Source organism: Zonotrichia leucophrys, chromosome 26 (assembly GCF_028769735.1).
Source record: "Zonotrichia leucophrys gambelii isolate GWCS_2022_RI chromosome 26, RI_Zleu_2.0, whole genome shotgun sequence".
In the NCBI taxonomy this organism is placed as follows: domain Eukaryota; kingdom Metazoa; phylum Chordata; class Aves; order Passeriformes; family Passerellidae; genus Zonotrichia; species Zonotrichia leucophrys.
In genome coordinates, this window is record NC_088195.1 from 6,845,824 (window position 1) to 6,868,033 (window position 22,210).

The window sequence follows — 22,210 nt, forward strand, 5'->3', positions numbered from 1 at the left end:
CCCGGGGAACACAGCCGGGGAGAGTGCCCCGCTCCCGGGACAGAGCCGCGGGCCCCGGACTCACCCAGGGCAGCAGCAGCAGCTCCAGCACACGCCTCCAGCTCCGTGGCCTCCCCGGGGCCGCCGTCGCCGAGGGCCCTGACGCGCAGGAACAGCTTCTCCCTGGCCTGCAGGCCCTGCACCCGGCACGAGGTGCTCCCGGCAGGGAGGGTGAAGCACTTGGTCCAGCTGAGGCTGTTACAGGGCCTCATCTCCACCTCATAGCCTTTCACATCATTCCCATCTTGTACTTCAGGTTTGTTCCATGTCAGGGTGACACTGGTGCTGTCACTGCTGCTCACTTTAAGGTCCTGCACTTGGCCTGGAGATTCTGGACAGAGAAATTTTATTTCAACTATTTTTCTAGGATTTCTCTTCCCTCTTCAGTCACTGCCTGAGATTCCCGACATTCTTGCAGTGCACTGGATTTCCACCATGCTGTGTTGCTCCACATCCCAGTTTTTCAGAGCTGGATCTGGGTCCTTGCTCCTATCAGCCCTGCATAAATCCACAACATTCCAAAACACTCTGTGGCCCCTCCGAGTGTTCTCCACACTGCACATTTCCCCCCACTGGGTACTGCCAAATCTTGACTTCGACATCCTACAGGAAATCCTTCCATTCCTTCCTCCAGTTGATTCTCAGCCATGAAACATTCCCCAATTACTGATCCTTGTCTCCACATGCTTTTACAGAGGATTTAAGAACATCTCTCTATGAATACCCTGAAAGCACAGCACAGGGCAGGGCAGGGCACTTACTGGTGGGGTCCCGGGCAAAGGCAGGCTCTGAGGGGTCACTGGGCTCTCCTGTGCCAGCAGCATTGACAGCTGCCACACGGAACTCATACTGCACACCCTTCTTGAGGCCTGTCACCTTCAGTTTCTTGTCTGTGGAAAGGAGAGAGAGAGGAGAGAGGAGAGGTGTTGCCTCAGGCAAGCTGTTCCCCATCAGGAAAGGTGACACAACAAAGCTGTGCCTTACTTCAGGCAGAATTATGGACGGAAAAACTCTCAGGAGCCATAAAAGCTGTCACTGATTCCCCTGCCATTCCCTAGCCAAGTGCATGTGATCTTCTGGGATGTGTTCATTGTATTATTTTCAAAATCAAACAGCCCTTGAATCACAGAATCATTTAGTTGGGGAAGACCTCCAAGGTCACCCATCACCACCTTGATGTGAAAGGTGTAAGATCCTAAGCAGCTCCCAAACCCAAGCTGACATTTTTGCCTTTTCAAATGCCCCAGGCTGTTCCAGGAGTCAGATACCCACCTTTGACAGGCGCGTTGGTGACGGGCAGCCAGGTCACTGTGCCCTTTTTGCGTTTCTGAACAATGTATCCCTTAATTTGGGAAGTGCCGGTTTTACAAGGAGCTTTCCAGGATATGGTGATGGTGTCCTTGCTGGCACTGATGATCTCAGGGCGATCTGGGGCACCAGGGGAACCTACAAAGAGACGAGGGCTTCATTATTAGCAGGTATGTTTTTATGGCAAGATGAAATAGTGCTGTGTGGAATCTCTTCTTCCAGATTCCCCCAAGTATTCCTATGGATGTCCTTTGGCTGAGACCTGAAGCTGTGGATCCTGTTCCCCACACAAACTGGATCCAGCATGGATCCTGTTCCTTAGGTTGGATTTCACAAAAGACCTGCTGTCATCCAGACAATTTCTCTGCCAGTGGGGTGTGTCATTCCCACATATGAACAATCAGCATCATTCTTGCTTACAACAACAGGAACTGGTAACAAAACAGATTTTCTTTGCCCTCTGCTAAAGTGTCCAAGGTACAGAATTATGGGAATGAGAATGGAGACAGAAGATAATTAGAATTGAACATTGCTCTCTCTAGTACTGCATTTGTGCTCATGGCAAACCTGTTCTAGTATTTAAACTTCTTGAAGGACAAAACCAATATTCAGTTGTTTGGAGATTGGGGGAGTGGAGTGGTCATGCTGTGAAGGGCTGCACATATAAGTTCTTTTGCCTGTGGAGTTAAGAAAAGGCTTCACATGTTCCCTTTGCAGCCACACTGAGAAAAATTTCCTTTGATCTTGATGCGTTTTGCATTTCCCTCATAAAACTTCCTTTCCAATCCAAAACAGAGCATGACCAAGGAATAATTACATCTCACTCAACATCAGCAGAGCCTACAACAAAGCTGGGCAACCTCCACAGCTTTGTGTGGAGACTGAAGTTGAGATCTGTAGCAACATCCACAATGCAGTGGAGTGAGTGAGTTTCCTCTGACGTCAGCTTTGATAATGAATTTACCAATTTGAATTTTGAATTATGAATTATGAGAAGTTCTCCTCACCTTTACCGGCAGCCTTCACTTCCCCTGACTCCAGCGCATCGCTCACTCCCTCAGCATTCACGGCCCTCACCCTGAAGTAGTAGCTCATCTCTTCCTCCACTTTGTTTGTGGTGAAGCTGGTGCAGCTCCTGGGGGTTTCTCCCAGAGCCTCCCAGTCGTTCCTGCCCACCTGCTGCCTCTCCACGAGGTACCTCTGCACTGGTTTGCCCCCGTCGTCCTTTGGGGGCTTCCACTGGATTGTGATGTTGTTGGCGGAGCTTTCAACAATTTTGATGGGTCCTGCTGGAGGCTGTGGCTTGTCTGGAAAGATGAACAGAGACACAGCTGGCTCCAGACCCAGACCTGCTCCTGGGTTTGGAGCAGACACTGTCCCTTGCCCACCAGCTGGGAGACTGTTCCTGATGAAATGCAGGCACAGTGGTAGGATGAGGGCTGGGCATGTGAATTGCCTCTTCCAAACTTGACCTCTTCTAACTTTTGATGGAGAAGATGGAAAGCCAGGCCCTTGCTCTCCCTGGGTCAATAGTTCTCATAAGAATTGCACCAGTTCAGCTTGCTAATACAGGCAAAATCATTTCTGGTCTCCCAAGGGAGTCCAGACATTTATGGGAGGGCTGAATTGGACCTTGATATCCTATTTCAGATTTGCATGCTGTGTACAGTCACATCTCCTACAGTGTCTGAACACCCAAAACTCAGCTGCTTAGGCCAGGAAAAACCAAACTAGGTTTGTTTTCCCTTGTACTAAAGGGCATGAAGCATGTTCAGCAATCTTTCCTTGTACCCTGATTTTGGGGCAATATACAGAGTCTTGTTCCTTTCTAAATACCCAATCACTCCAAACAAGGTTGTCACCAGTGTCAATGGATTCCCCGCCTAAGCTTTACAGTGAAAGCCACAGTGAAGGTTATAGGATCTTACCTATCACCATGAGCTTTAGGTTGATCTCCAGGACACCACTGTCGTTCTTGAGCCTGACTTTGTAATCCCCACAGTCCCTCCTGTCGCAGCTGGAGATGGACAGCGTGGTGCAGGTGTCTGTCTTGTCCACACGGATCCTGGAGTCGTCGCCCAGCTCCATCCTGTCCTTCAGCCACGCTGCCCTGATGGGCCCCCGACCCTCGAATGGGATCCGCAGCTTCACCCCCTCCCCAGCCTTGGCCACCGTGGGGACACTGGTCAAGTTCTTGAGGAGAACTTTGTCCACCTGGGGAGGATCTAAGCAGGTGATACAAGGTCATTAAAAACCACAATTCAAGGAGGATAAGGTTCACCTTGGAGAGAAGGGATCCCCTCATGGTGCTGCCAGCAATGCTTAGAAGCTCACAACTCTTGGATCTGAACCTTTAGTTGTACTTTGCTACAGGATAATTATCACAAAATTTTGTGGTATCCCACTGTCCTTTCACTAGAGAAAATTTCTCCTAGGCAACACACTAAACACAAGAATGAAGAGTCTGCCCTGGTAAAGTGTTTTGTGCACCCCAGAAATATTTGAGTTGCTGGCAGAAGGGTCCTTAGTTAAATTTGCAAATGCAAAATGAACCAACCTGTACAAAAAACATTTCCCATTTATCTTGTAATTCTTTATAACAAATTTATCTCAATAACCAATAACATGTCTCTGAGTAAATATATTACATTTAAAGCCCATCTCATGCTGCCTTGGTGGTTTGAGTAGACTCACCTTCAACAAAAATTGAAGCTTCAGTTTTTACATCTCCACCTTCAAACCTGTATTTCCCAGCATGAATATCTTCAACCTTGTTGATGATCAGTTTGTGGACAAGACCTTTCTTTTCAAATACGACTCCATCCATGCTTGTTAACTACAAAGTAAAGGATAGAGACCTATCCTTTTAAAAAAAAAGTAAAAAATGCAATCCATACTAAAACTGGACAGACTACAATTTGAAATGCAGTTGAAGAGATTTAGGAATGTCATGCATATTTAATGACAATATTCTGGTATTCTGTTGCCCAGAGCAGCTGTGGCTGCCCCATCCCTGGACGAGGCTTGGTCTAGTGGAAGGTATCTCTGCCCAGGGCAGGGGTGGGACTGGATGATCTGTAAGGTCCCTTCCAACCCAGACCACTCTGGGATTCTGGGAACCCTTCCAGGGCCCTACTCAGATGCAGGTGGCTGTCAGGGGGAAGGACACCTTGACAGCACCCTTAGGAAGTAGAGCCAGAGAGCAGAGCATTGCTACCCAAAGCCAACACCAAGCTCAGGGAACCCACCTTTAGGCCATCCTTGAACCAGGTTCCTGTCACGTTGTCCCTGCTGACGGTGCAGGACAGCTCAGCCGGGTCCCCCTTCAGCACCCGCACGGTCGCCAGCTGCTTGTTGAGGTAACAGCGCGGGACTGAACAGCACAAAGAAAGGAAAAGAGGCTAAGTCTGTGCTACAGAGAGACACCTAGAGCTGGAAATGCATGTGCACCTGATGTGAAAAGAGCTTTAAAAAAAAAAGGTCCTCTGGTCAGGAGAGGCTTTTGTGCCACCTCACTGTGGGCCAGCTGGATACACCCAGTGCCTTGAGGACCATCCCAACATCAACTGTATCCCAACATCCACCTCATGGGCAATGGATTCACCACAAATCACATTATCCAGCTGTGGATTTGCTAGTTTATGTCTATGCTAATCATCTTGGCTCCCTCTACAGCCAGTGGAAAAAACCAGGCTGCTCCAGGGTGTGAATATACTGCTTCATCCTCCTCTTCCTCTGCACTGACCACACATGGGGCTGCCCAACACATCCCCCTAAACAGCCCCAGGCACACTGTTCTCCACCCTTGTATTCCTCTTTCTCTTCCCAAGTTCTCCCCATTACCATCACAATCTCCTCTCTAATATATACCCCACTCCTTCCTCCTGAACCCCAGCTTTGATGATTTTACTTCCTTGTTTATATGTATGGTTTAGCAATGATAATTCCTAACTTGTGAACCATCCCATTAGGTCAATATTCCCCTCTGATTATACACCTGAAATTTCTCATGCCTACAATTTTCACATCATCATCTTGTTGGTGGAGCTACAGGTTTTACTCAAATGACTGCAAACACATTACTCCCCTCTTATTCTATGCAACACCTTATTATTCCTGATGTTACAAGAGAAAAGAGCTCTTTACATTATATAATCCCATATATGCAGGCACAGAATTGTTCCCAGGACTTATAAAACACAGTTCTTTACAGTAGGTGTTTGAAAAATAAAGTGAAATCTTCAGTTTTGAATTAGAACAGTGTCAAAGAAACATGATGATATTCCTTGAAATTTTTGGGAACTGGCATGTTTGTGAACTGGTCTGTTCCATGATATGTGAAACAAAAATGAAGAGATGAGACCTGGTTCAGATCATTTAGACAAAGAAAGTAATTTAGACCTTTAAGGCAGTTTGATCAGAACACACTGTGTAAGATCAAGCAGGCAATCAGTGGGAGAATTAGGAACAGATCATGGGACAACCAGATTTCTATAGAGTTGTGTTTATCTAAACCATAACATCCAATTTCTTTTCAGGATTAGGGATGTGAGTATCAAAATGCAAAGACCAGGAGTCACCAGTTAACCACGTACCTTTGATATCATCCAGGACACTCCGTCTCTTTTGTTTGCTTTCCGTCTTGTTCAGGGAATCATTTGCTTTAAGATCCACGTCAGGTTCCTGGTTTCTCTGGTTTGCTGAAGGAGGTCCACCGAAAGGACCTGACACCTGGCCATAACTCAGTGGACCTTGACCAAACCCACCTGAGCTACTCCCGTCAACAGATCTGTCATGGGATTTACTCCCTGCCTCTCCAAAGGCAGAATAAAGGGAGCCCAACTGTGTGAAATCTCCTCCCTCTCCCCTGGCTCCTCCTGGACCTGACAGGGGCCCTCTGTCACCAGCTGAACCTTTGTTCCCTGGCCCTCTGACATCACTGGCAGTGCCCTTTCCAGTTTCACCTCTCAAAGATCTGCCAAGATGTGCATCCAGCCCATATTCACCTCCTGGGCCACCAGCAGCTCCCACACCTCCTTTACCACCAACTGAATCCCATCCATCCCGTCCCAGCCTCCCAGCTCCACCTGCACCAGCTGTGGCTACACCTGAGCCTCTGTCCTCACCATAGGGAGACCCTGCACCCCACAGGGCAGAGCCTTCCCTGGAAAAGCCCTCTCCTCCTGCTCCACCTGCATATCCCGGAGCTCTGCTCAGTGTGGCATCCGTGCCACGGCCCAATCCCATCGCTTCCTCACCTCCAAGAGCAAAATGAGCAGCTCCTGCCACAGCCCCAGCTGGGAGACCATCCTTTCCATAGGGACCCCCAACACCCCCTGCCCCACCAGCTACACCAGCACCTGCTCCAACTGGGAGACCATCCTTTCCATAGGGACCCCCAACACCCCCTGCCCCACCAGCTACACCAGCACCTGCTCCAACTGGGAGACCATCCTTTCCATAGGGAGCTCCAATACCACCTGCACCACTAACACCAGCTCCAGCTGGCAGACCATCCTTTCCATAGGGACCCCCAACAACCCCTGCACCACCTGCTCCAAGTGGGAGACCATCTGGTCCATAGGGACCTCCAACACCCCCTGCACCACCAACACCAGCACCTGCTCCAGCTGGGAGACCATCCTTTCCATAGGGACCCCCAACACCTGCTGCACCACCAACACCAGCACCTGCTCCAATTGGCAGACCATCCTTTCCATAGGGAGCTCCAACACCCCCTGCACCACCAGCCCCACCAGCACCTGCTCCACAACTGGACCCACCCTGACCACCACTATTCCATGAGTGGAGCTCCAGTTCCCGTGGCACTTGCAGAACCAGCACCACCAACACCTGCTCCAAGTGGCCGACCATCTGGGCCATACAAAGCCTCTCCAGGTCCTCCTACACCAGCTCCACTAGCTCCAGCTGGGAGACCATCCTTCCCATAGGAAGATCCAAATCCCCCTGCACCAGCCCCACCAGCCCCAGCTGGGAGACCATCCTTTCCATAGGGACCCCCAACACCTGCTGCACCACTAACACCAACACCTGCTCCAGTTGGGAGACCATCCTTCCCATAGGGAGCTCCAGGTCCCCCTGCACCAACACCACCAAAACCATCTCCAACTGGGAGACCATCCTTTCCATAGGGACCCCCAACTCCTCCTGCACCACCAGCCCCACCAGCACCTGCTCCAACTGGCAGACCATCCTTTCCATAGGGAGCTCCAGTTCCCGTGGCACTTGCAGAACCAGCACCACCAACACCTGCTCCAAGTGGCCGACCATCTGGGCCATACAAAGCCTCTCCAAGTCCTCCTACACCAGCTCCACTAGCTCCAACTGGGAGACCATCCTTCCCATAGGGAGATCCAAATCCCCCTGTACCACCAGATCCACCAACACCAGCTCCAACTGGGAGACCATCCTTTCCATACGGAATTCCAAATCCCCCTGCACCAGCACCACCAACACCTGCTCCAAGTGGCCGACCATCTGGGCCGTACAAAGCCTCTCCTGCACCAGCTCCGCCAGCTCCAACTGGGACACCATCCTTTCCATAGGGAGCTCCAAATCCCCCTGCACCAACTCCACCAACACCCACACCAGCTGGGAGACCATCCTTCCCATAGGGAGATCCAAATCCCCCTGCACCAGCACCAGCACCAACACCTGCTCCAAGTGGCCGACCATCTGGGCCAAACAAAGCCTCTCCAAGTCCTCCTACACCAGCTCCACCAGCTCCAGCTGGGAGACCACCCTTCCCATAGGGAGATCCAAGTCCCCCTGTACCACCAGCCCCACCAGCACCTGCTCCAACTGGCAGACCATCCTTTCCATACGAAATTCCAAATCCCCCTGCACCAGCCCCACCAGCACCTGCTCCAAGTGGCCGACCATCTGGGCCATACAAAGCCTCTCCTGCACCAGCTCCACCAGCTCCAACTGGGAGACCATCCTTCCCATAGGGAGATCCAAATCCCCCTGCACCAGCACTAGCACCAACACCTGCTCCAAGTGGCCGACCATCTGGGCCATACAAAGCCTCTCCAAGTCCTCCTACACCAGTTCCACCAGCTCCAGCTGGGAGACCATCCTTCCCATAGGGAGATCCAAATCCCCCTGCACCACCACCAGCAACAACACCTGCTCCAAGTGGCCGACCATCATACAAAGCCTCCCCAAATCCTCCTGTACCACCAGCACCTGCTCCAGCTGGGAGACCATCCTTTCCATAGGGAGCTCCAAATCCCCCTGCACCAGCACCTGCCCCAAGTGGCCGACCATCTGGGCCATACAAAGCCTCTCCAAAACCTCCTGCACCAGCACCACCAGCCCCAGCTGGGAGACCATCCTTCCCATAGAGAGATCCAAGTTCCCCTGCACTACCAGCCCCACCAGCACCTGCTCCAATTGGAAGACCATCTTTCCCATAGGGAGCTCCAAGTCCCCCTGCACCAACACCCCCAAAACCAGAGCCAGCTGGGAGACCATCCTTTCCATAGGGAGACCCAAATCCCCCTGCACCAACTCCACCAGCACCTGCTCCCAGTGCCTGGCCATCTGGACCATACAAAGCCTCCATTTCTCCTGTGGAATTGCCACCTCTTCCAGGTGTAGCTCCATCTCCACCTGGAAGGCCTCCTGGCCCATACAATGAGCCAGATCTTCCTGTCTGCCCTAACTGACCACTGGCATGAGGTGTCAGACCATCCTTGCCATAGGGAGTCCCTGTTTGTCCCTCTCTGTTTATACCTGCTCCATTCATATCACCCACAGTGGCATGCCCATCCTTGCCATGGTGGAACCTCATTCCTCCTGCCATTCCAGCACTTGCAGCATTCCCCCCAGCTCCAGTTCCTGGACCAGTCCTGCTGAACAGATCACCCACACTGGCTCCCACTCCAGCTGAATCAGGATCAAGCCCATCTGGCACAGAACTTCCACCACCCAACCTCCCAGCACCCCCAAAACCAGCTCTGTAACTGGCATCACCTAAATTCCCATCCTTGTCATGCTGAGAGCCCAAACCTTCTCCATCACCCATGTCAATGTCAACAGCACTCAGCAAACCTTCACCTCTGCCATCTACAGAATTCCGTTCACCTGCCCGTCCTCCTGCACCACCAGGACCTGCAGTGCCTGACACAGAGTCCATGCCATGGACAGCCCTTAACCCACTTCTGCCCCCTTTCAGTCCAAAGATGCTGCCATCATTGGCTGCTGAGTCTCCATCTAGACCTGCTCCAGAAAACTGCCCAGACCCCATCTCTCCATTCATGTGGGTTTTGCGTAGCCCTTCTTTTCCCAAAAAAATTTGGCTTCCATCTCCAGAATCAAGGGAGTGTGCTTGGCCCCTGCCTTGACTGCTGCCTTGACCTGTTCTGCGCCAGCCACTTTTCTCCCCAGCAGAGGATGTGGAGAAGGAAGCACGCTCTTCAGCAGCAGCTTGCTCCTGGCGCCGAAGCTTCCTCGCCCTTTCGTTGTCTGCCATTGTTTCTTTCAGCCACTCAGATGTCTCCCTTACAATCTTTTCTTCTTCATCCTGACTCCTCTTTCCTTTGGCATCTGAAGTTGCATTGTTCCATGGCAGCAGATTTACAATACACAGAAAAAGAGGGGAACAAAATAACAGAAAATCAATAGGACATGCACTGCATCAAGAACCAAAGAAAATGTGTTAGCACTTTTTGAATTTCATTTTAGGACACACACACACAATACATTTAAATAAATTTAAAATAATTTCAAATCCTGAATTTTTCAATGCTACATTGAGACAATGAAATGTTAGTTAAAGACAATTATTTTTAGTTAAAACGCATTGTTTTTTAATGGAAACATGCTTATTATAACAAACAAACCAACCAAAAATAACAGAAAAAGAGACTTCCAGCATGGCAGGTCCGATTTAGAGGGGCTGAGATTGTATGTGGGATTCATTAATTCCATCTGCCTTCACCTTCCAGATATGGAGGAGTTACAGAATATTCCATGCACAGAGGAGCCATCAGTTCCCACCCTGGAACTGGGATTTCACTGCTCTGGAGGCAGCTTGCACATGTGAATAATGGCTGGTTTAGGGATGCCCAACATGAGGACTAAAGCTTTCAGATATGTGAATAGCTTTGGATTAATCTGAAATTCAGGCTGTTCTGAGAGCAGGTCACTCACTGCTTTGGTTTCCAGGTCAGATATAATTTATGAGAGCTCACTGAAATCCACAGGAAGTTTCTTTGTTTCAGAAACCTACATTGCTTTGGAGAGGCCTTTGTGAGAGAGACCCCTCCTGCTGCTGCAGGGGGATCCCAAAGGAAACCAGAGTCAAAGGGAAGCAAAGGAACCACCCTTCATAACAAACAAATATATACCAGGTGACTGTCAATGTGCCTGCACTGTGTTCCCACCTTTCCAGCTTCCTCTGAGCTCCTTCCAGCATGTTTAACTCTAACTGGGAATGAAAAATATTATCTAACAAGAAGAATGGCATCGATAGTGTAGAACTGAGAGTATCAAAAGCTCCCTGAGCCCCTGCCTGCTGCACTGTGATCCCTGGGACAGCTTCCTCAAAAACATGCGGGGAGATGGGGAGCGTTTTTCCAATAACTCATGGAGAATGTTCTACTTCATCATAGCTGTAGAGCAAGCAAGCCAATAGGATTAGCCAGGACTAATTAAAAGGGGAAAAGTTGGTCTCATTTAAAGAGGAAAGAGGGTCTAACCAGCCATTCATTTTTCCAAACAGGATTTAGAGTCATGGAATCACAAAATGGTTTGGATGGGAAGGGAGCTTAAGACTCATCCCATTCCATTCCCTGCCATAGACACCTTCCACTGTCCCAGGCTGCTCCAAGCCCCATCCAGCCTGGCCTTAGACACTTCCAGGGATGGGGCAACCACAACCTCTCTGGGCACCCTGGCCAGGGCCTCCTCACCCTCTCAGCCAAGAATTCCTTCTCATTATCCCATCTAACCCTGTCCTCAGGCAGTGGGAAACTATTCCCCCTTGTCCTGTCCCTGCATCCCTCCATCAGGGAGATGTTCCTGTGTAGTTCTGGATCCCCTTTAGGCCCCTCGTTTTCTCCACACTGAACACCCCCAGTTTTCTCAGCCATGATTTCGGAATTAGAGGTTCAGCAATTCATTTCCCAGCAGAGCAACATCTCCCTGAGCCATCATGCAGTGAGAAGAATGTTTTGTGCCAGCACACCACGGGAACACCCCGCTGCCAAGCACTCACACTCCACGAGGAGCCAGGCGCTGGAGGAGCCCTGTCCCGCGTCGAGCGTGTACAGGCCGCTGTCCGAGGGCCCCACGTTCCTCACGGTCAGCTTGTGGCTCAGGCCATCGGGTGTCACAGACATCTGGTGCTTGTCGCTGGCCTGGAGGGGGCGGCTTTTGTGCAGCCACAGGGGCTGGTGGCAGGGCGTGCACAGCACACACTGGAACTCGGCGTCGCCGGCCTCGGCACAGCGCACGTCGGAGAGCGGCTGCCGGAACCGCGCCGGGATGGCTGCAGGGAAACCGAGAGCTATGGGAAGGAAACAGCTCCTGTGCTCCAGGACAACTGTTACAGCTGATGGAGGAAACAACGGGAAGTTGTGGTGCCTCTGAGCATCGGGTTACTGAGAAAAAGGAAAAGCTCAGATGTGCTTCTGTGCCCAATTCTGCAGAAAAGCAGAAAAGTAGATTTTTGTCTTTATTATCTTCTGAGACATTTGTACCTCACAGCATGGATGTATTGCCAGTCTGTTATAGTAGTAGTAAAATATCTGTATTGTATTTGAATATCTGTATATAGGCCTTTGAATATCTGTATATATATCTGTAACTGGCCCTGATAAGCCCCAGTTGTTCTAAATGGGCTGCAGCTGTGATGTCCTTAATTGGGTGGCAGCTGTGGCTAGTGAAGATAACTGTGATAAAAGGGGGTAGGCTTGACCAGTCAGGGAGAGCCTGGAAGGAGCTCTGATGAAGAAGCAGTGGCAAGCAGAAGAAGTCTGTGCTGTGAAGAACTGCCCCCCCCCCCCCCCAAGAAATATCACCAAGAATGTACAGGACTTTAGAAATAGGATTGCAACAGTATGGGACTCTAGAAATATGAATACAACAGTCTGTAGTCTTTGATGTGTTCCTGCAGTACAATACTTGGATTGAGTTTGTTGTTATTATTCTGAGCTCACAGAAGCAAACTGTAATGTGGGGTAGGTTAAGGAGCGTGCTCACTGTCACCCACAGCCACACTGGTGCTCGAGGTTAGGCCTGCTCCCTGGGACTGCAGATGCAGCACCTAAAGCATTTAATCACCCTCCTGCTCCTTTTCACCTGTGCCAGACAAGGAGCCCTTACTGGGCCCAAAAAAACTTTTGTCACAGTTGCACACCAAAACCATCAAACCGAATTCCTTACCTTGAGCATCCAGTTCTGTTGAGAAGACAGGGACGTCCTCCACCCTGACCTGGTAGACGCCCGCGTCCTCGGGCTGCACGTCGTTGATGGTGAAGCAGTAGCGCCTGCCCACCCGCCGCAGGCCGTGCTTCCTGTACTCGTCCCCGGTGCCGTAGCGCAGCCGCTCGCCGTCCTGGCAGGGAGGGCAGGAGGGAGCAGTGTCCACAGAGGCTCAGACAGTGCCAGGCATCTCAAACACATCGGGACAGGCTGGTGCTACCATCCCCTTGTTGATATAAATGAGTAACCTCACAGTGCCCGGGGCTCTTTGCAGTACACAGGCACTGTCTGGGCAGTGAATCCTGCAGTGAGCAGGGCACCAGGCTCTGAAACTCAGCAGAACAGCAGCTCTTGGCTACCCACATAAGGGTCTGAAGCTTAATTAATACATAGTTCTTGCAGCTACCAAGACAAAGCACTTTCTAGTCTAGATTTCAGCATCCTCATAGCTGGATGAGCAGGAGAGTTCATCACTTTCTGTAGCACACTTGGGTTACATTGTCCAAATTGTGGCTCATCGACTTCATGTCATATATTTGACCCAGAAGATTCATAGTTAGTCTGCCCTCCCCCTCAGGGCATTCTGATTTCCCCTGGATTAAAGCCTCTAACCACAATTTGACTAAAAATTATCTTTCAGAAAAACACACTTAGCACTGAGCACCTGCAGATTCCATCTGTGGGACTATGGATCTAGAGAGGGAATGTTTTACATCTCTGAGATCTTCCAAAGAGGGAGTTATAGTGCAATAACATGCAATAACACACTTGAGAAAGTGAATAAAATTTATATGAAATTGCAGAATTTCTGCAGACTGAAAGACACTGTTGGGGTGATGGTCCTAAACTGAAGGAGGGTCAGGTTAGATATAACAAAATGGGTGGGGAGGCCCTGGCACAGGTTGCCCAGAGAAGCTGTGGCTGCTCCATCCCTGGAAGTGTTGGACAGGGCATGGAGCAACCTGGGCTAGTGGAAGGTGTCCCTTTTGAATGTTTTAAGGTCTCTTGACCTTTAAAAGGTCCCTTCCAACTCAGCTGTTCTATGAATTTCCTGAAGACACAAGGATGTCAGTAACTGACTGCATGCTCTGTATTTGGATCTACAAATCCACAGGGATATCCACCACCAAAGGTCACCCCACACCCACAGTGCTCCCTAAACAAGCAGGCATCTGCAAAAGACAAACAACCTTAAGGCATTTATTTACTCTCAGCCACTGCCTAGCAGATGAAGCCTTTTCTGTAGAACACTGGAGGGGCTGCTCTGAGCTGCTGCTGCCCCACTCATCCCCCTCACCTTGAGCAGGTAAACGTTGCTGTTGCTGTTTTTCAGCTCCATCTCCAGGCTGAAGGTAGCATTTCCCTCCTTGTTGACTCTGATGTGTTCAAAGTTTTTGAGACTGTGAACTAACTGCAAAGAAATATTGAAGAACCTAGTAAGTGGTAAAGCTGCCATGGCAAAGGTTCTGAAGCTGTTGAATTAACGTGAAATCTACTTTAAAGAGCTACTTCTAACATTATGTAGCAGAAGTATCTGTAAGTAACAGTTCTGGTACAGTGAGTTGCAGTGTCTGTAAGTTGCCACAGTTTCCTCCTGTGTATAAATTATTTTTTATGTGTTGCCTCCTGGTCACTCCCACACTGTCCATCCAGGTCTCTACATGCCCCTGTATGTGAAGGCAAATTTTTACTTTTGGACATATAATTTTTAATTTGGCATCCAAATTCTCATCAGAGACAACTGAATAACCCTGTGGTCAGTATCTCCTAAAATCTGTGAACTGAACTTCATAAAATTCATTAGCATTTTTGCCTGCATGAGTAAAAGAAGTGGAACTTCTTTAAAATATTGTCATAAATCACTGTCATATAACAAAATTTTCATCTCCAAAGCAATTTAGGAAAATATAGCCTGTTTTCAGAAACTTCAATTTCTTAAAAATGAGTGGTTTCAGTTTATTTACCTTGTCTTGTTCACTCTCCGTTTCTTTCCTCATCTCCTGCAGCTTCCTCAGCATCCCACGGAAGTCAGCAATTCCATATTTTATACAGATTTTCTCATAATCTCTCCTATCTGCATTCAGCAGCAGCTGCCACACAGCTTCTTTGTCCAGGGGCTTTGGTTTTGGTGCTGCAGCCCTGAGAACCAGGGGGGAACCATTCAGACATTTTCACAGACAACAAGATGTCCTGTTTTTCTATCCCTAATTCTCTTTCATCTCCATCATTCCTGTAGTCCACTTGGCCCTGTAGGTGCAGGCAGGGAAGACTGGGACACTTCCAGAGCAGGTTTTCTGCATCTGTACTACAAATTAAATGGTGCCAGAGAACAGCTTCCACCCTGCTGAGTTATCACCAGAGGGTCTGGCACAGTTTGGCCCAGGCCAGGTAACTGCCTAGCACAGCTCAGGATTCTCACAGAGATCATTATCAGCAGGCAATGCTTGGAGCTTCCCACCTGGGAAGGGAAGGGAAGGGAAGGGAAGGGAAGGGAAGGGAAGGGAAGGGAAGGGAAGGGAAGGGAAGGGAAGGGAAGGGAAGGGAAGGGAAGGGAAGGGAAGGGAAGGGAAGGGAAGGGAAGGGAAGGGAAGGGAAGGGAAGGGAAGGGAAGGGAAGGGAAGGGAAGGATTGTGCCCTGTGCACCTGGCAGTGCAGCTGGGCTGGCAGCCAGAGCCAGCAGTGCATGGGGACCTGTCCTTTGGACAGGGAGCCACTCGTGAGCTAAACACAGGGAAGCAGAGAAACACAGCCTCCCTTCAGCCTCGTGGTGCTGAGGAAATACCTCTCCAAATGAGGCTGCAATCTTGTGTTCATCTCAGTCCAGCTGGCAGGGCCAAGCTGCTCTGGCCTGTCTCTCCACTGGGAGTCTCACCACAACTTTGGACACGAGAAGTGTTGCCCTGAAGGTCTCTGGAGCTGTCCCCTAGCACTGGGAAACATCCAGAAGTGGGAGCATGGCCCTCACTCCAGAGCCTTACCTCTTCCTCAGCATCTTCCTGGAGTCCTGGAGTGTCTTCTTGAGCTCTGTTACAAGGGTGGGAGAAGCAACAGTCACATAGCCAGCACTGTGAAATACATCTCCCCAAAGAAGATAATGCAGAATAGCCACTGACAACAGGTCTTTCTGCTGAAGTCTCTGGTGTTTTTTTCACATTTTATCAAAAAACTGTCATGAAACTTAGTCAGTTCTCACTGCCATGCTCATCCTTTGAGTGCCAGTGAAGTTCATCTCTCCCTAAAGGTTTTCCCTCTGGAGACTCACTATTTTCAGCCATGTTAACAAGTTTGATCCAGATGTTTTTAACATCCCCAAATCCCTTTTTCCTTTCCTAATGATTCCACAATCACTAATTAGAACAGCCCAAAACCGTGTTGAAAAGCATCACTTTAGCAAAAGGCAAAGAGCAAGCAGACAGAGATGACAGAACATTAGAGGCTCATTAATCCTTCTCCAGTCTTTACAAGTTTGGGGTAGCAATAGTGTGGCAGAGTATTTTTCTCTCTGCCCCCCCCCCCCAATAGTATATTACAATAATATATTACACAAATAGATCTTTAACTTACCATCAGCAGCATGAACAGGAACATATTTTGCCTTCCTCTTAAAGCCAACTGATCATTTATAAAGCAGAAGGAAAAAAAGCCACAGGATGAACAAGATAAGATTAACAGCAGTGAACCAATGAGCCATGAAACCACTGTATGTGTTACCAGTGCAAGAGGGAATCCCAGTGTGGATTTCTTTGTCAATCTGATGTTTGCTCCCAATAAACTCCGCCTATAAAGGTCATATTTCTATTGCCATTGACTCTGTGCTTGCTGCAGACTCCACAAAGAGGAGGAGAGCATTTTTGGCCTACCGATTTTATGGTCTAAGCAATGGGAGGAAATATCAACATGTGTTAGAGATGGGAAGCCAGGGTGGAAATGGCAACTGCAGATAGGTGCCTTCTAAACTTCTAACCTTGAAAGGCACAGAGGTGACATGGACACTTCAGATATAATCCATCTTCTGCTCAAGTGGATCCCAAGAAAATCAGTTATATCTGACCCACCAAGTGCCCATTTCTCTGCACTAACTGTGACACAAGAAGGAACGAGGTGCAGAGACAGCCACAGAGGGATGGAAACCTCCCAAAGGGCTGATTCATTCAACACCAAAAAGAAAGGACTGGGGCAGTTCAGCAGTAAACCCAGAGTGTCTGATTATGGACCAGTGCAGTGAGCACAATTCCACTTTCCTCACCCTTGCCTTAAAGCTCACAGTGTTAGGGAGCCACCAAAAGATCTGCAGTCTTCAGTGAGGGGAATACCAAACCTTCACACCAAGAATGCCCAGACAGAGTCCAGCCAGCCCAGGGAACAGCACAGCACAGCCTGTGGAGCTGCCAGTCCTACCTTGGAGGATCCTGAGGCCAGCAGAGCACGAGGCCTCTCCGTAGGCATTGACAGCACAGCAGCGATACAAGTCACTGTCACCCAGGGCCAGGCTCTTGATCTGCAAAGGGAGAGCACAGAAACTGCTCACACAAAGGGCTGGGTTCAGTTCACCTTTAGCTTCTCATAAAGCAGCTACTCAGTGGCACCTCAGAGGCTTCTTCTGTTCCCAGAAGGGCTCTAAAAAGCTTTGTTTGCTTATTTTTGTGTTATCTCAGAGCTCAATGTGTAGAATCATGGAATACTCTGAGTTTGAAGGGACCAGAGGATCATCCAGTCCAGCTCCTGGATAGGACACTCACAACAATCCCACCCTGGGCACCCCTGCCCAAACCCTCCTGGAGCTCTGGCAGCATCGGGGCTGTGCCCATTCCCTGGGGAGCCTGGGCAGTGCCAGCACCCTCTGGGGGAAGAACCTTTCCTGAGATCCAGCCTGAGCCTGCCCTGACACAGCTCCAGTCCTTCCCTGGGGTCCTGTCCCTGCTCACAGGGAGCAGAGATTGGAGCTGTCCCTCTGCTTCCCCTCATCCCACTGCAGGTTTTTCTTGTCCATTTCTCTCAGTTCCACAAGTCCTTTCTGAAATATTTGATCTTTACCTGCAGAATGAATTCATTTGTAGCACTATTGAAGGACATTTGATATTTGGCAGGATCATCCATTCCTTTCTGTGTACGTGACCATTTCACCTCAGGAGCTGGGACACCTTTGACCACAGCTCTGAAAATGGCATCTTTCCCTTTGAAAAGAAACAAGGATTTCGTTATTTAAGACAGGCTTGAACATGAGGACTCTCAGGCCTGGCCCCTTTTCTTATCAAGAGTTATCCCCAGAGTGAGCAATTTCTGTTCTTTTATGCAGAAACATTCTTCAAAAATAACATCTTTTGTACATCAATAATTCAGGTTTTGTATGTATTCAATCATAAAAGGCCTGTAAAACGTGGCACTACCCTGCCAGATGTGGCTGCTGACATCTCTGACCATCACTGAAATCAGAGGCCTGGCAGCAACTTCAACCCAGACTTGCTTTTTACCCATGAAATGTCCAAATCCCTTCTCATCACACATATTCCCTGTCAAATCCCACTGTTTCTCCAATCTTTAACTGGCACCACCTTGCACTCCAAACCCACCAGGCACTGCTGTTTGAAAAGACAAGGGAGGGAGAAGAGAAGGAGGTTCCTCTCCATCCCTGCTCCCCAGGAGCCTGAGCCACAGAAACCTCCAGCAGCTTTCCCACTGCCCAGAACAAACCTCTTCTCCAACAGGCTCCAGAACCACAGGGAACACTGGGAAACAAGTAGAGAAGTGACTTGTGGGAGTGAGTGGGAGTAGCAATGGAGGTGAGTTATCCATGGAAACACCTCAGGGTGGAAATGATCACTCTCTCTTACTTTTTAATACTCTTGCTCTTCAGGTGACCAACACTGTTAAAGATTCTCCCTGGAAAGTCTGGCAACATTTCTCACACCTTTCTGCAGTCACCATCACCAAATTTATTTGATGGAACAAGTTCCTGCCAGCAGATCCTTATCAAAAGACCTTTTCCAGCCTTTGAGATTGCAGTGCTATCTCTCATTGAAGTCTGATTGCAGTTTGTTATCCCTGTATTACATTTTAGCCACTTTGGCTGCACTTTCCCAGGCTGGCCACAGACCACCCAGCCAGAAGAATCAGCTCAGCCATGCACTGAACACAGTGGGGTGATGACAGAGTTAAAGGCCCTCGTGGTGCCTCTACACAGGCACAGAATTACAGTGACCAACATGAATGTGCAAAAACCTGCTGGAAATGAAGTAACTTGGAAAATTTACACAGGTGAAAATATAGACAGGTGAAAACTTAGTAGGCTGAAACGTGCAAGTGGAGGAGGAGGAAGAGGGACAGGTTCCACTAGAGGCCACTGTGCTCCGTCAGAAAACCTCAGTGTCTCCTGGAAATCCACAGGTGAGTGTGGAACACCAAAATCCAAGCTGCTGGTTCAGTCCTGGCAGGGAAGAGGAGCTACACGATGTTCTCAGGCCACTCCCCACCAACGAAAAAGAAAAAAACAAAAGGACTCTCTGCAGGTGCACAGAGACCCTCTGGCAGGCTCTTCACTGATTCCATTTATTGGCTCATCAGCTGCCTGCTCTGTGCTCTGTGCAAGATCCTTACCTTGTTCCTTACAGAATCATCACAGAACCATGGAATGGCCTGGCTAGGAGTGACCTCAAAGCCCATCTCATTCCACCCTCTGCCATGGCAGGGACACCTTCCATTATCCCAGGGTGCTCCAAGACCCATCCAGCCTGGCCTTGGACACTTCCAGAGATCGAGGGGCAGCCACAGCTGCTCTGGGCACTTTGTGCCAGGGCCTCCCACCCTCACAGCCAAGAATTCCTTCCCAATATCCCACCTAACCCTGCCCTCTGGCAATGGGAAGCCATTCCACTTGTCCTGGCACTGCAGGCCCTTGTCCATCTCTCCTGGAGTCTGTTTAGGCACTGGAAGGCTGCTATAGCCTAAACAGCACCTCCAGTCAGCATATCCTACTTTAAAAGCAGCTGATTTTAGTGCTGAGCACAAGTTCTTTCAACAGGAAAACAAAAACAACAGCTTTTTCAATGTGCTGAATCTTTTGCTGCAAAATCCTTACTGTGAGAGCTCTCTGCAGAATTCACTGGATTTGCTGTGCACATAAGAGCCAGATGTTGGTCTTGCATACACATAGTGACAACTCAGGAGACCTTTGTGAGGACTGATGGAATTGTCATCAATGTAACAAAGACTTTGGCCACACAACACTTTTTTTGTGGTCATGTCAAATCACTTTAGAAACTCCCTTGATTTAATCATGATAATTTTTTCATGTAGGTGGGACATGGAGTCAAACCCCCAGATTTGTGGCTTTCCCTCTTTATCTTTTACCATCTCACCTTCCTGCAGAGTCAGAGTGAGTGGTTTCTTCTCAAAATCAGGTGTACTGCATCCTTCTGGAACATCATTCACAAACTGAGTGACAACAACTCCTGGGATAGAAGATTTCTTGAAGATTTTTACTAGAAAATCAAGAAAAAATACATTCAATTTACATGTCTATCCTTTAGAAAGAATCTCTCAGTCTGCATTGCCTCCTGCAGAGCAATAACTGCTCCTGCTCGAACCACAAAGGTCCCACCCATTCCAGTGCCACAGGCTGTAAATGTGTCCCAAGGCTTGGGGATTAAGGTCTGGGTGGCTTTGGTAAAGCCACCTTCTGTCTTTGGCAAAGTTGTGTCCAAGAAAAAAATTTTGCGATCCAAGTCCTAACCCAGGACCACCTCAGCTCGCAGCTCCGGCCACGGTGTGGACAGGGAGAGCTTTGCATCAGTTCTTGTTTCAAATACAAAATCTGGCATGAGAAAAGCCCCAGTGCCAAGTCAGAGCCTGGTGGGTCCATCCCTGCCATCTCCAAGGTGGGGAAGCAAGCTGGGGTTGTTCCCAGGGGAATGTTCCCCAGAGCTGTGTCTGTTCTCTCACCTGTCTGATGGCTGCTCATGATGCTTTGCTCAGCTTTCCGGGGTCAGCACAACCAGATTACAAGTTCTCCTTTGAAAAAGACAAATACTTTCATTATTTACAGCTTGCAAGCGAAAGGACAGACCTTAACACTGCTCCCTTTAGTGACACAGTTTGTCCCTCCTCACTTGCCACATCCTTGCAGCCAAGTAGAGGCAGAGCTGCCAATCAGCCTGTCATGCCCAGCACAACCTGGGTATGAGGATGATTAGCAGGGCTGAATGGAAAATGTACACATCCAGTGGCATCCCTCTGTGTCACCTGGCTTTCCTCTAAAGACCTCCTCTCGTGTTTCAGGCAAACATTCACCACATGGCACTCACGTGGTGGGCTCTGATGGATGGCAAAAGCAGTTGTTGAGAAGAAAACCACAGAGATGGATGTCTAAACTGGGGCATGGAGCAGAGGTACATCCTGATCTCATTTAGCTTGGTTAAATTAGCAACAGACCTGAGAGCAGACAAGAAGCCTTTAGAAGGGAATGGTGAAGTGTGAGCTTGGCATTCAGGAGTTATTGTTCTGGATCATTCAGGGGACCTTCTGCCAAAAGGGTCTCTTTCCCTGTTTTTTAAATTGGACAATGTGTAATGTAACACATCCCTGCCTTGCAGCAAGCTGGGAAAGCAGATTCTCTGTCATGTGAGAGATGCTCAGGAACTATAGAGTTACTGCAGCTCTGAAAGTGCAATTAGATTGGATTGCCTGTGGCATTAGTGCTGTGTCTCTGCTTACCCTCTGCACTCCTTCAGTCAACAGAGGGACACAGGAACATGCAACTTCCATCAGTTTTGAAAGGCACAGGGACTTTGGGAGCACACCTACACCAGGCATTCATCCAGCTGAGCTCTGGCACCTGGCACCTGATAAACACATAGGGGTGACATCTCCTTGTCACACATTCAACTCCGAGCTGCATTGTCTGGGTGAGAATTGGTTTCAGCTAAAGGTAAGAGACAACCTAGTGAGCAAAAATAATTTGTGCTGGATAAACCATGCCCAGGCCAAAGAGAGTGTCACTCACAGCACCTCTGGGTCAGCTTCTGAACCAAAATGTGTTTTGCCATTACTCAGCAGCTGCAAAGAGCCACAGACACCCCCCTACAAAAAATCACTGGCTCCACTTTGTCCTTACCACCAATCTTGTTTTGGGGCACTGCACACATGACAAATCTCAGCAATAATTGACATCTCTGAGCCTCCCTGGCCTCAGTGGAAATGCACTGAGACAACAGCACTGGGAAATGGGAGAGGGCTGTGTGAGCACCAGCCAAGCCCTCTCTCCTGTCCCCTCCTGGCCTGATCTGGATGTCCTCTGCTGCTCCCACCACACATCTGTGTGCTGCTGGTCTGGGACATCACAGAGTTACTTCTGTAATCCCCTGGGAGATGTTTTAAAACCTGGGAATGAAGGGAATGAGGAGCTTGTGGGAAGGAA

At 49.2% G+C, this 22,210-nt stretch overlaps 1 protein-coding gene across 4 annotated transcripts in view; it reads right to left on the reverse strand.

The window, feature by feature from the left end:
* The window catches only part of IGFN1 (immunoglobulin like and fibronectin type III domain containing 1), a 38,635-nt gene that overhangs the window by 7,007 nt on the left and 9,418 nt on the right, over positions 1-22,210 (reverse strand). For 2 of the 4 annotated variants that reach the window (XM_064733214.1, XM_064733213.1), the window contains exons 1-17: positions 17,833-17,921; positions 17,197-17,296; positions 16,363-16,410; positions 15,777-15,822; positions 14,763-14,937; positions 14,096-14,209; positions 12,760-12,931; positions 11,591-11,863; positions 7,540-9,918; positions 5,943-7,109; positions 4,596-4,720; positions 4,042-4,183; positions 3,276-3,572; positions 2,355-2,654; positions 1,312-1,485; positions 801-929; positions 65-370 (exon numbers count right to left, since the gene is read on the reverse strand). In XM_064733214.1, coding sequence (XP_064589284.1) covers positions 65-370; positions 801-929; positions 1,312-1,485; positions 2,355-2,654; positions 3,276-3,572; positions 4,042-4,183; positions 4,596-4,720; positions 5,943-7,109; positions 7,540-9,918; positions 11,591-11,863; positions 12,760-12,931; positions 14,096-14,209; positions 14,763-14,937; positions 15,777-15,822; positions 16,363-16,410; positions 17,197-17,296; positions 17,833-17,895 — 6,010 coding nt within the window. In that variant the 5' untranslated portion in view covers positions 17,896-17,921. Of the gene's footprint in view, positions 1-64; positions 371-800; positions 930-1,311; positions 1,486-2,354; positions 2,655-3,275; positions 3,573-4,041; positions 4,184-4,595; positions 4,721-5,942; positions 7,110-7,191; positions 9,919-11,590; positions 11,864-12,759; positions 12,932-14,095; positions 14,210-14,762; positions 14,938-15,776; positions 15,823-16,362; positions 16,411-17,196; positions 17,297-17,832; positions 17,973-20,153; positions 20,277-20,736; positions 20,806-22,210 lie in introns of those variants that run through there. The other 2 variants (XM_064733216.1, XM_064733215.1) reach the window with 2 other exon arrangements.